A 12,507-nucleotide genomic window follows, 5' to 3' on the forward strand; every position below is an offset into this window, starting at 1 on the left:
AACTTTTTGAAAATATTATCTTTATATATATATTATTTACGCAACTTTAAATACAAGGAGATGAAAGCGATCAGATGAAACAAAGAAAAATTAATGAGGCAAAACCGTGTCCCAAAACTATTAGAATACAAACAAATCTGTGACGGTATGTCGATTTCGATTTTAATATTTTATTTGTTCTCACAGCATCGCCTCACGAGCAACTTTTAGTGGAAGGTCACCAGGTTGAAATTTCCCAAATATTATGTACACAAAAGCTTTATGTGGAAAAGTCAAGGTCTCGTTCGGCATTAAATAAACATGCAAAGTTACTAGATTATTCACCACCGTAAAGCATTCTTAGACAGTAAAATTATTTAGTTTTAACCGCATGACTTTCATTTCTTGATTTATTTTTCTTGAATAACTTTGAGTGTTTCGAAAGAATTCCGAAGAAATCTATAAACAAAATTTCAATCAAAATACTGAATTAATAATCATATGTTGAACAGTTACTACTGTTGCACTCATCAGCCTGCTTATAAATAATCCCTTTAAATTTTGCTAGATTACCTATTTTTCACAGCTATAAATTCAGGCTAAATACTATGTTTTAACAAGAAATGGTTAACACTAAAACAAACGTAAATATAAATTGGTCAGGAATTTCAGTTTCAGAAATTTTTGAATCGCTACATAAAATTTTCATTAGCTGTAAAATATTATTAGTATTTGTAAGTAACGGAAGTATCTATAACTAGCCAGGTAACAGAAGAAGTACGGCACTTCTGTAGCAGACATTGCGAGATTTATTTCTACTTAGCAAACAAATAAAATTCGTTTTTTCTACTTTCTAGTTTAATTTTTAAAATGCTATTTAAAATTTAAAAATTTTAATTTATTTTGTTTCAAGCAGAATTTTTAATTTTTCAAAATTTGTAATTTTCTAACAAAATTTTTCTTACAAGCTTTATTTAATTCACCAAGTGTTTAATTCATTTCTTTACTTTCATTTTTAATAATATCTTATTTCGATAAACTGAAAATACCTAAAATCGAGAATATTTTCAACCTTAATTTTACTGCTTCAGAATTTTTTTAAATTAATTATTTTAGATGCAAAGAGATAATAAAAAACACCAGAAAGTACTTTCTTTCTGTAGGGCAGTTATGTCGTCATGTACTGCAATCGTCATTCTAGCCTTTTAAAACTACGGAACTGCAAAGTAACATTTAAAAATAAATATTTTAGCACACGCTCTGCAGATAAATTTAGAATTTTTTCATTGTGTTGTAGATCAATACAGAGGTTTGTGTATTACGGTTGTTGACTAAAGAAGCGTAGAATGACCCAATGGTCAAAGTTATGATTCATAAAAACGTCAAATAAATAAACTTAATTGACGATATCAATCATAAAAGCAGTCGTATTTGGTAGTTGCTAAGCAAAACATGATTGAATGCGTCATTTTTTTTCTTTCGATAATTTATAAATTTGACTTCTATTGATGATTCCTAGCATTGCTGCAATCCTATTTAATAAAAATTTAGTTTTTAAATAAAACGTTTCATGTTAGAAATCTCATCGAATATAGTTTACGTATTTTATAAATTTGACCATTAGGTCAAATTTTAATCTTCAAACTTATAAGATCAAATCATATGTTTGACTTTATAAATTAATGGTGAAATTTATAAAAAGACTAAATTTTATCATATGATCAAATTTTGCACTGCAGAAGCCTCATTTTAAAATAAGTTTCCGTTTAACGTTTAATATTTTGGTTAAATGGCTTTATAAAAATGTTTTTAAAAAGCATGAAAAACAGACATACCTTAAATCTAGCAAACATCCAATTGAAATAGTTGTCAGTATTATGAACAAACTGCTCAGTGTTAATGTCCATGCTGAAACCATCTGAAAAATATTTGACGCAATTTCGCATGATTAATGAAAAAAAACTATTTAAACCATTAGAAAGCATTCAAAATCATCTAGAACTTAATTATAGAAGAAACTAAAAATTATCAAATGAAAATTTTAAAAAATGAAAACACTTTATTCAAGTGAATGAAGAAAAAATTAAATTTTTTTCACGCTTAAATTAAAAAAACGTGAGACGTATTAAAAAAAAGGAAAATTTTAGTTGGTGATATAACGAGCTGTTATCAGCTTGAAAGTCTGATCTGAACTTTTTGAAAATATTATCTGAACTTATGAATTTAATGTACAACTAACAGTTAGTAACCTCCACCCATGAGTGTTGTTTGCGAAGGAGATGTTTGGTACATTGATAATTAGAAATCTCAATTGTAATAATAATTTGAGCAGGAATATTAATAATTAGAATCAAATTCAACCTTAATTAGAAAGGGAAAAATTTCCTTTAATGTTCCTGAAAAATAAAAAATAAGTAATCATCGATTTATAATCAATTAAGTTTTAAAAAAATCTTTAAAAAAATGCGTATTTATGCGTATTATGTGTATTTAAATTTCTCTCCCTTGAAAATTAGATACATATGGCTCCCATACTACCTCTTGATATAATACACCTCTGTACTAAGCTGTTTCCAAAACAATTTTTAATGTCATATTAAGCATTAATATTTACTAACTTTATCTGCAACAAAAAACCTCGAACCTTATTTCTTTAGCAATTTTTTGGGGGGGGTTCCCCCTCCCCAAAAAAAATTTTCTGCATTAAACATGCTTGAAGAGTAAGGAAAATAATTCATCTTCTCAATCTCCGAAACCAAAAATTTTACTTAAAAAACTTCCTCTTTCGCCATCTTGTATTTTAGCTAAATTTTTGATTTTCATTTTCTTTTTTTTTAATAAATATTTGGTGATAAAATATCATTCAATTGAACTATACTTCTGAAAAAAGAGGAAAACAAAAGTATATCTGAAATGAGAGGCAGAAATTACTTCTATGGTTATGAGAGCTTAAAAACTTAAGAAAATATAATTTTTTTTTCTAAGGATTATAAAGCATTAAAATTATGCTGCAAATCATTTCGGGTTTTAAAAAAAGGAACTTTTACATTGTTTATTTGTCTGTTTCTTTTTATCTTTTTTTTCTTTGGATTTTTAAAATTCATTTTATTATTGTTTAAACTGACAAAAACTGATTTAGATAAAATTGAAAAAATATCCTAATGTTAAGAACAAAAAAAAAAAGATATTTATCAAAACTCTAAAAGTAGACATATTTTACTCGTAATTCTAAACCAAGTTTTTGAAAAATTCGAAATGCAGAATTGTATTTGCATAATTTTTAAGGAAAAAATAAATAACGAATCTAAAATACCGCGCACTATATTTCTCACACTCTGATTGGATGACGGCCTTGTATTTTAAATGTAATGAAGGCTACTGCCAAGAAGAGTAAATATCAAACATCAGTTCTCTTATGAAAAGTAAATAACGATGATAAAGATGACCGTTTCCACCCCCTTGACAGTTGCGTTTGGTTGGGAAGAATGAGACCTCTTAAGAATCAAGGTTTATGGACCATGAAGTCATTGAAAAACCCAATGTCAATAAAGAGTATTCTGAACTTATACTTCAAAAGTCATATCTAAAATTTTTAAATCCATATACAAAGTATATCGTGACAAGTGAAGGTTACTGCAAAACATGTTAATTTTGTAATTCCCGTGACATTTTCAGGAATTATTAAAATAGTCTTAAAAATTAATAGGCGCAGTATTTCCTCGGCATTGTGATGCGTCCATACATGGGAACATTACGTATAAAAAGTAACTAGTAAAATAACAAGTAATTAAGAAAAAGTAACGAGTGAAAAATAAAAAGTTTTGATTTTAAAAAGTAGCGAGTAAAAAGTACAAGTAAAAGTAGAAAACAAAAAAAAGTAATGATTTTATAGCATATTTCGGGGAAGTCAAAAATTTGAAGCAACCTTAAATTTCCTTCAAAGAATGTAAGAAAAAAAAATTTTTTAATTCAAACTGTATTAAATTTTAGTTTACATGCATAAAATGTTAAAATAAATTGAATAGTTACAAAATTCCTTAAAAAGTAAAAAGTTCTGACGCTATACTCCTAAGAAAACATAAGCAATGCCCCTTCATTCACTAGTGATTAGTTATTTAAGACTTGTCACTCTAGAAAAATAAAAGACAAACCTGGACACACACAAAAAATCTATTTCTCGGTGGTCAGAAAAGAAAAGTTAAATAGCAGCTTTTCATCCGAAATGCAGATATTCTTTCGGTTTTGAAGTCGTGCATTAACATTTTGACCTTTCTAACGTTTTAAATTATTGTGCTTTAAATACGTTACTATATTCTAACAATAGCATTTTTAAAATCTGAAAATCCTAATAAGTTATTCTTATTAGCTTTGTTTCTGTTTAATTTGAATCCTATTATCAGTTAATAGAGTTCAAGAAAATTGAATTTTCATTGTAATATGGTTTAACTTAGTATTATATTAAGATTGCAGCAAATTTGAAATATTATTAGGTTCACGTTTAAAATTTCTATCGTTATCGAGACAAAAAAACGCATATAAGTACGAAAAGACTTACGGATAAGTTAAGAATGAGCTGCAAATAGCCAATCACTAAAGCTCCTGTATGAAAAGAAACGTATATTTCCAACCACATTGGCAGTTGTGGGTCATATTTTGGCTCATCTTCTCTTGGCTAAAATTAAATTTCAGATTTACTGATATATAAATCATAATCACCAACGGAACTGTAAAAAAACGTTTGAAAGAAATGCAAACACTAAAACATAAAATACAAAATACGTCAAAATATTAATTTATGAAATTTACGAAAACTTTATTTTGAGAACTGTTTAAAGCATTGAAAAAATTAAGAGCACATTCAAGAAATTAAATATATACTCCATTTACTCTCTCTCGCTCTATAATTAAAAATTTTGGTAAATATAGAATCACTAAACTTGTGTAATTATACTTATAAAAACTTAATTTTGATAATATTATAAGTGTCAGTCGTAACCTTTTACAAAAGAAATAACGCAAAATTCTACAAAAAAACTAATTCACCATTTTATTATTCTTTTTTCATCCATTCCAAAAAACCAAAACAAATAGAAAAATCATATCTATAATATCAAGCTTTTAGCTCGCAACATCAGAAAATGCGTGTTATTACATCACGTGACCCTGACAATAAGAAAAGCAATTTTAAACAGTTAGCACTCTAAATATGTTAGGCTGTATTATTAAATAATTAAATAAATTCAACAAAAAGTAAATTAGTTCATTAAAATATATTGATTTAATGAAAATATATTTTTCTAAAAAAATTTTTTTGGTTCAACTGTTTCTATTATGCAAAATAAAATTCTGCATTTTTTTTAGTGACCAAATAATTTATAACAAAAAATTGCTTTAAATACATGATTTTGAAAAAATATAATAGGAAAAGTAAAGTTATTAAGAATATTTTAATTTGTAACATCCTTTATTGCTTGTGTTTTATGGTATATCCTTTATTGTTTGTGTTTTATTGTATATCCTTTATTTGTAATGTCATTTATACTTTATTCGTAATATCCTTTAATCTTAATATGTAATATCCTTTATCCTTTATTTGTAGTATCCCTTATTTGTACTATCCTTTTTATTAGAGTATGTATTTAACATTTCATAAGTACTTTTTCAAAACAATAATTGATCGTATTGTAGTAACAATATTTTTCAACATTTAAAAAACTATTTATTTTAAACCTGTAATTTTTAGAAATTTAGCACTAGAAAGTAGTAAGCAAATAAACTTGCAACCAAGTTTTAAAGTTAACTTTAAGATTAAAAATCAGATAATACTGTATTTGCCGAATTATGTTTGGATTCACATTTTCTTCTCAAAATATAGTAAAACTAGGCTCAAAACTTTTACACAAGTGTTAAGCAATTTTTGTAAAATGATTCAATGAATCAAAAATCCTCTATATTATTTTATATAAATCGAGCCCTTTTACTACAATATTCAAAGGAAAAAACATTTACATAAAAGATTAATATTTTACTATGTTTCTTTTCAAAACCCGAAAAAAATACGTATTTTTTTATTAGTCTTTCGAGAATTACATTAAAAAATAAAAGCTTTGAAATTTGATAACTCAACCTGTTTCAAAATTTTAATTTTACTACGGTTAGGCTTTTCTTACGTTTGAAAATTCAAAAAACTGTCACTATGAACTACTATATAATTACTCCAAAAGAAATTCAAAATTTAAACAAAGTATGACATCTAGTTTATCTTCAGACATAAGAACAAGGCTGCGAAAACAACATAATTCTACTAAAAACGTTCGTTAAGATATCTGACTAGTGCAAAAACATGATTTTGCACAAACTTTTCGAAATTGAATTTATCATAAATTTAGAATTCCTATAATCTTAACTTTCTAAAAATACTTTACTTTTGCTTGTTCCCTATTTTTTTACAAAGTTATAGCAGTTTTTGTGCAAGGTGATAACAGTGGATAGAATGTTTATGGTTATAGCACACATGTTTTTAAACTATAGACTAAGAGAAAAAAGTTGAATTTTATTTTTCACAAAGACCAGTGCGAAAATTCTTCACAAATTTGCTTCTTTAACAACATTGATCCCTAGCTCAATAGTATATGCACTTGCTTCTAATATAATGGTTCAAAACATAGTTGATAGCCTTCTAAATGAAATTTTCAAAGGAATTTAAAGAGAATTAAAAATGATTTTATGGATTAGAAATTTTTTTAAAGTGCTTAGAGTATATGCAAAAAATGCCTTATTTTGAGCTAAAAAATGGCTGTTTAAAAAATAAAAATGAAATAATAATGATTCCCTTTTGCTATTTTTATAAGTTTTTACACATGGTAAACAAATAAGCTAGTTTTTTTTTAAATTTATATTATTATTTTAAAAAAATAATTGTCGAAACTAGTCGGATAAAGTAAATTACGTAACTAAACAAAAACATATATTTGACACAAAATGATTGAAAAACTATTGTTCACATCCATAAAAGTAACTGTCTTTTAATATTGAGATATAGTCTTTACAAATGGTCAAAATTGATCGACGAAAGTTTCTATGAGCCTATTTCCATCAAAATACTTTTCTTCGAAATTAGTCATACATTATGGTAGAACTATATTTTATCATAAAGTAATAAGTGAAAAAAAAACTGCATTACCTCAGGAACATCTTCCAGTCTTCCAAGCCATGAAGTTCCTGGTTTCCAACCTGGTCCCTTAAAAATGACCGACAACTTATTGGATAAACCTTCAACAGTTTTAAATCTATGCCATATATTCTGAAGAACACCTGTCTGTTAAAAAGAATAACAGTTTTTATTTATGGCTCACCAAAGTTTTATCTATAAAATACAGTTAGATACGTCTTTTGAAATTTTGATCTTTAATTTCCAGTTTAAATGCAAAACGACCCTATGAAGTACGGTGCGTCACGTTATATTCTTTGCCCGTAAGAATTGTGCAAAATCTTTTAAATAGTTGTGCTCTGGTAGTGATGGAATGTAGCACCTCACTACATGTAAGCTCTACGTTTTTGTTCGCCTACTGTAAATACATAATCTCTAGCCCTATTTATTTTTTTAAGATTGTTTTGTATGTTGTGCCGTTTTAAGGAATAGAAAGTAATTGTTAAGCTTTCTAGAACCGAGTTCTCTATTTTCCCTATTTTTTTCCAAACTTTATTTCTTACCTTTAACCCAAGATTTTTTTGAACCAAAGTAAATTCTTCATTCAAGCTCCGGCAGCAAGCAAGTTCTATAAAACGAATTTTATTTTTAAAAAGTATTCTTATTTTCTATTGCTTTATTTCCTTGCTCAAATGTATAAGAATATTAAAAGATGATATTACTTATTTAATTTATTTTAAAGCTTTACTCTTTGTTTAAACTCTAACTCATAAAATATTTTCTCGATAGCATAAATATAAAGAGCAGGTAGAATAGAACGAAAAATATTTTTGTTACTTTACAGCTTTATTTTATATTTTAAACCTTGAGTACTAAAGTCTCTGTTTCCAGCGCTCCTGTAACACAGTTAATCAAAGCGTCGCAGCCACCGCTGGCGGAGAATTTGGGGTCATGAGTTCGATCCTGGCAGCCAGCAAAACAGTTGACGTCTATACGCAGTTGGATGTGCTTTAATAAATCGTCCGTTTCCACCATGGTCATTAAAAATAGAGCCCTAAAAATGGAACTTGCTCCCCCAACCTTGCACCCTTGTCTTGAATACGTAAAACAAATGAAATATATTGTTAGTTATATCATTTACTTAAAGTTTCGTTTTATATTTTATGACCCTAAAGTATTTTCTTGATTACACTACTTATTTGCTTGAATACAAAAGAATATTCCAATACGATATCATATATTAATTTTTTCAAAGTTATGTAGTATCTTGGGTGAAAGTTTTTCTTTTTTTTACTTATATATATTTTAGATATCTAACTCAAATCTTTTCTTGATCTTTTGATTTATATACTTGAATTATAAGATTATTTAAAACGTGAAGCTAAATTAGCCCTATATTTTAAGGCTTTGTTTTATGTTTTAAAATTGTTAACACTTAATTCTTTTTTCATCATTCGTTTTTTATTATTATATTTACAGCTATATATATTAATAGATTTTATTATATTTATATATATTATATTATATTATATTATATCACATCACATCATATCATATCATATTATGTTATTGTGACATTAGGTCACAGCCTAATTTATAAATATTCTTTTTTTTTTTTTAATCAATAATANTATTATATTATATTATATTATATTATATTATATTAATAGAACGTCAATTTATTTACGCCATTTATTTAAAAGGTCAATTATATGTAATGAAATTGAAACAAACTAGCAAATCTCTTCTTCTATATACTTACTTGTATATACTTCATCTTCATACATACATTATCTTCTATATACTTCATTCTATATACTTACTTGTATCTGTATAGGACTGAATGTTCTTAAGGGTGTTGTCACTCCATACACTATTTTTGTATTTCGTTCAGGTTCAAAAGTCCCAAAAAGTCGATCCCATAAAATAAAGATACTTCCAAAGTTTTTATCGATGCACCATCTATTACGACCTTAAAACAACAATAAAATGAAAAACAATAGATATCACTGCAGAATTAAAATCAAATGTGGTCTCAAAATAAAAAGTTCTTTACTACACACTCACTTGAATTGAGAAGAAAAATGTATAAACATATGATAAATCTGAGATTTTCGACGCGATACAAAATAAAAAATAAAAAAATAAAACAGCAGCAATTGATTTTTAGAATTTAAGCTTATGAATATTATTCCCTAGTGTCATTTTTACCTTTTGACATTTGAAATCTTTTATCTCTTATTATTTAGTTGGTTAATTAAAAAAAAATCATTTATTCATTTAATACGAATATTTTGAGGCCTGGTCTTATGATTACTATCTTAAATAAATTATTTTTGAAATCAAAAGCTAGTTATTTCATTGAAAGAATTACAATTTTATTTATGCATACCCTGTTAATTCTAGCTTTTCCCAGAATAAATTATTATTTTATTGCTTATTTTCAGTAAAAATGAAATAAATGTGGAAAAATTAAATAAATAAAAAAACACAGTAGAAATTGATATTACTTATCAAATCCATGGGTTGAATTTTTAATTTTGCTACCAGTTTATCTTCCTAAATTTTCGTGAATTTTTAAATCTAAAATAAAATTTTCAATATTTATATGGAAAGTAATATTTCAAACGCTTTTTGAATAACATTTCCCAGTAATTGTTGTATTCCTTAGTTTTTATTCATTTTCTGGAAAAGTCTTGCTCATATTTTTCATTTATTGATAAAAACAAAGTAATGAATATTTAATACGAATCCATTTCCTTACACAATTAAATATTTTGAAAGACGTTCTTCCAATTTTCTTTTATTAACGAAGGATTCAAATGCTACGAAAGGTAGTAACTAAAAAGTCTCATTAAATATTTCTAATATAATTTTGTAGCATTGCAAATAAACCTTAAACCAGTAAAATTAATCAGGGTGAACTTCTTGTCGAAAATAAGACTCTCAATTTCTAAAGTTCCTTTATTTAAAAAGGATAAAAATATAATTTGATTCTTTTTCAAGATAGAATATTTCTGATATACAGAAAACAATATTTAATTATGAAAATACTGATTATGGTTCAAAGAATGAATCTTTTTCCCTATTAAAAAGCAAACTGCAAACTTTGGAATCATTTTAAGAAGAAGAAAAAATTTATTTTTTTAATCAATTTTTCCTTTGCTTAATTAAATCCAGAGTTTGTAATTAGGACATACAAGAAACAAAGATATCAAGTTTCAAAAATTAATCTAAAAAAATTATATTTTTCCACAGAACAAAATCTAAGCTACTATTTTGCGTTCTCAAATATGAAGTTTAATGAATCCCTCTAACTTGAATCATACTTTAACAGTGCAACAAAACAAAAAAAGAAAAGGTATTATCGTCTCATGTGTAAACATTTTAAATGATTCATTAAATGTCTTTAAATTATAATTAAAATCAGTTGCTTACATAAAAAATTAGATAGTTGCTATCACCATATTCAAGATTCGAGAATTTCATTTTAGGAAAAAAATACATATTTTGTATATGACGTTTTGTTTACAGCGTGACGCAAAAATATACATACCCTACTTAAATAAACAAATCCAGCCCATGCATAAGTTCCGCATGAGTAGTTACGATATTTTCAAACAATTTACTACAAATTTATATGAGCCTGAAAATTTTTTGTTTTCATTTTTATTGCTGCAGCAGTTAACAAATTTTTAAAAAATCATGCAGCAGAAATATTACATACCCGGAAACGGATCTGCAACAGTTCCAATTGGAAACAGCTATCAGGCCACTCTGGAGTTTTTTATATTTTTAAAAATATCAATATAGATGTTAAGATTTGTATCTGACAATATCTAAGCTCCTATTTTTATTTTATTTATTCTTTTTGTTTTGCTAAAATAATTTTTTTTTAACATATAGTCGAGCACAAACCTGTAAATTGAAGATCTCGAGAGATAAATAAAATTTTCAAGAATAATGGTCAAATTGTCATAAAATAAGGCGAAAAAAGTTAACTTAAAATTGCAATATCTTTCAGAAAACTGGAATTTCGTTCGAAAAAATACTCGCTCTATGAAAACTCTCTCATTAATAAATGAAAATAGCGTTTTCAACATGTCAAATTTCAACTCAGTTTTTGCATTTCAGTAGGCTACAAATTTTTCCTCTTGATATTTTCTTACTGCGAGTTTAACAATTGATGATCCTCAAAGTCGTAATCAAATCTTAAATTTTGTTACATTGTGAATCAATATTTTATGATATTATGACTTTCTATAAACCCTTCAATTTAACTTGCGAAATACTAATATTTTTCAGTATCATTACAACGATATTTTATGAAGCATTATTGCGATTTATCACAATCAATATCAAATGCGATGATATCGTAAATATTATCGACAACAAAAATTATGGAATCAATATTTTTCATGAATTCGTGAGCGTTGAGAAATTTCATTTGGTTTACAAAAATAAAATTACAATATCGCACAGGATTACTATTTACAAACTATCAACAAATAGTAAAAGATGAAAAAGTTTTCAATAGAATTCAAGTGTTGTGATTCTAAATGTCAAAAGGTTCTTAACCTCGGTGTAAGTACCCAGGGCTAAAGAGAATAGAAGGGCTCACAGATCTCGGAGATCGCAAGCAAAGATATTATGATAACTTTGCATCTTTCTCTTTGTAAAAATAAGTTATACTTTTTCTGGTTATTAGCTTTCAAACTTTACGTAACACATTATTTCCGTTCATAAACATAGTTCAAAAAAACTTTCTTGGCCATTATAAAAAAAAAAATACCATTTTAAACTTATAAAAATGCTTTACTAGTTGGCGAAAATGACACTATAAATACTTTATTTTAAAAAGTTCAGTTTTAACTTTAATTATTAAGAAAAATGAAAGCATATATCGCGCCTTTTTGTCTACATATTCTTTTATAACAATAAGTTGAGTTAAATTTAAAATCCCTCATTTTAAAATGTGCCGTTAATAGCAATCTGTTCATACTTAATCATTAGGAAACATCAACCTTAAACGCTAATTACAGAAACAAAATAATAATTTAGGTACATAATGACATTAGAAATTTAACAATTGCTTATAGATATTTAAATTTACGATGATATAATTTATAGATATTTAAATTTAAGAGAATATAATTTTTTAAAAAAAATCATAAATATTAAGAATAACTACATTAAAAAATATGTTATGAAATTAGGAGAATTTCAACTATATACTATATATTTTATTTATACTTTTTATTTACATTTTAATTTTCTTTGACTTTATCCATTTTTTAATTCTTTTCACCTGCCTTTCTTTATGAAGTAACGAGGCGGTTTCTATTTAGATAATGAATTTTTATAAAAGTTCTTTACGA

The 12,507-nt window shown here is 26.0% G+C and overlaps 1 protein-coding gene across 1 annotated transcript in view; it reads right to left on the reverse strand.

The window, feature by feature from the left end:
* LOC107445122 (alkylglycerol monooxygenase) overlaps positions 1-12,507 on the reverse strand; it is a 41,090-nt gene that overhangs the window by 7,217 nt on the left and 21,366 nt on the right. Inside the window, exons 7-10 of the mRNA XM_043040604.2 lie at positions 8,953-9,101; positions 7,163-7,297; positions 4,535-4,651; positions 1,815-1,897 (exon numbers count right to left, since the gene is read on the reverse strand). Coding sequence (XP_042896538.1) covers positions 1,815-1,897; positions 4,535-4,651; positions 7,163-7,297; positions 8,953-9,101 — 484 coding nt within the window. The remainder of the gene's footprint in view (positions 1-1,814; positions 1,898-4,534; positions 4,652-7,162; positions 7,298-8,952; positions 9,102-12,507) is intronic.

This window comes from Parasteatoda tepidariorum, chromosome 3 (genome assembly GCF_043381705.1).
Source record: "Parasteatoda tepidariorum isolate YZ-2023 chromosome 3, CAS_Ptep_4.0, whole genome shotgun sequence".
NCBI lineage: Eukaryota > Metazoa > Arthropoda > Arachnida > Araneae > Theridiidae > Parasteatoda > Parasteatoda tepidariorum.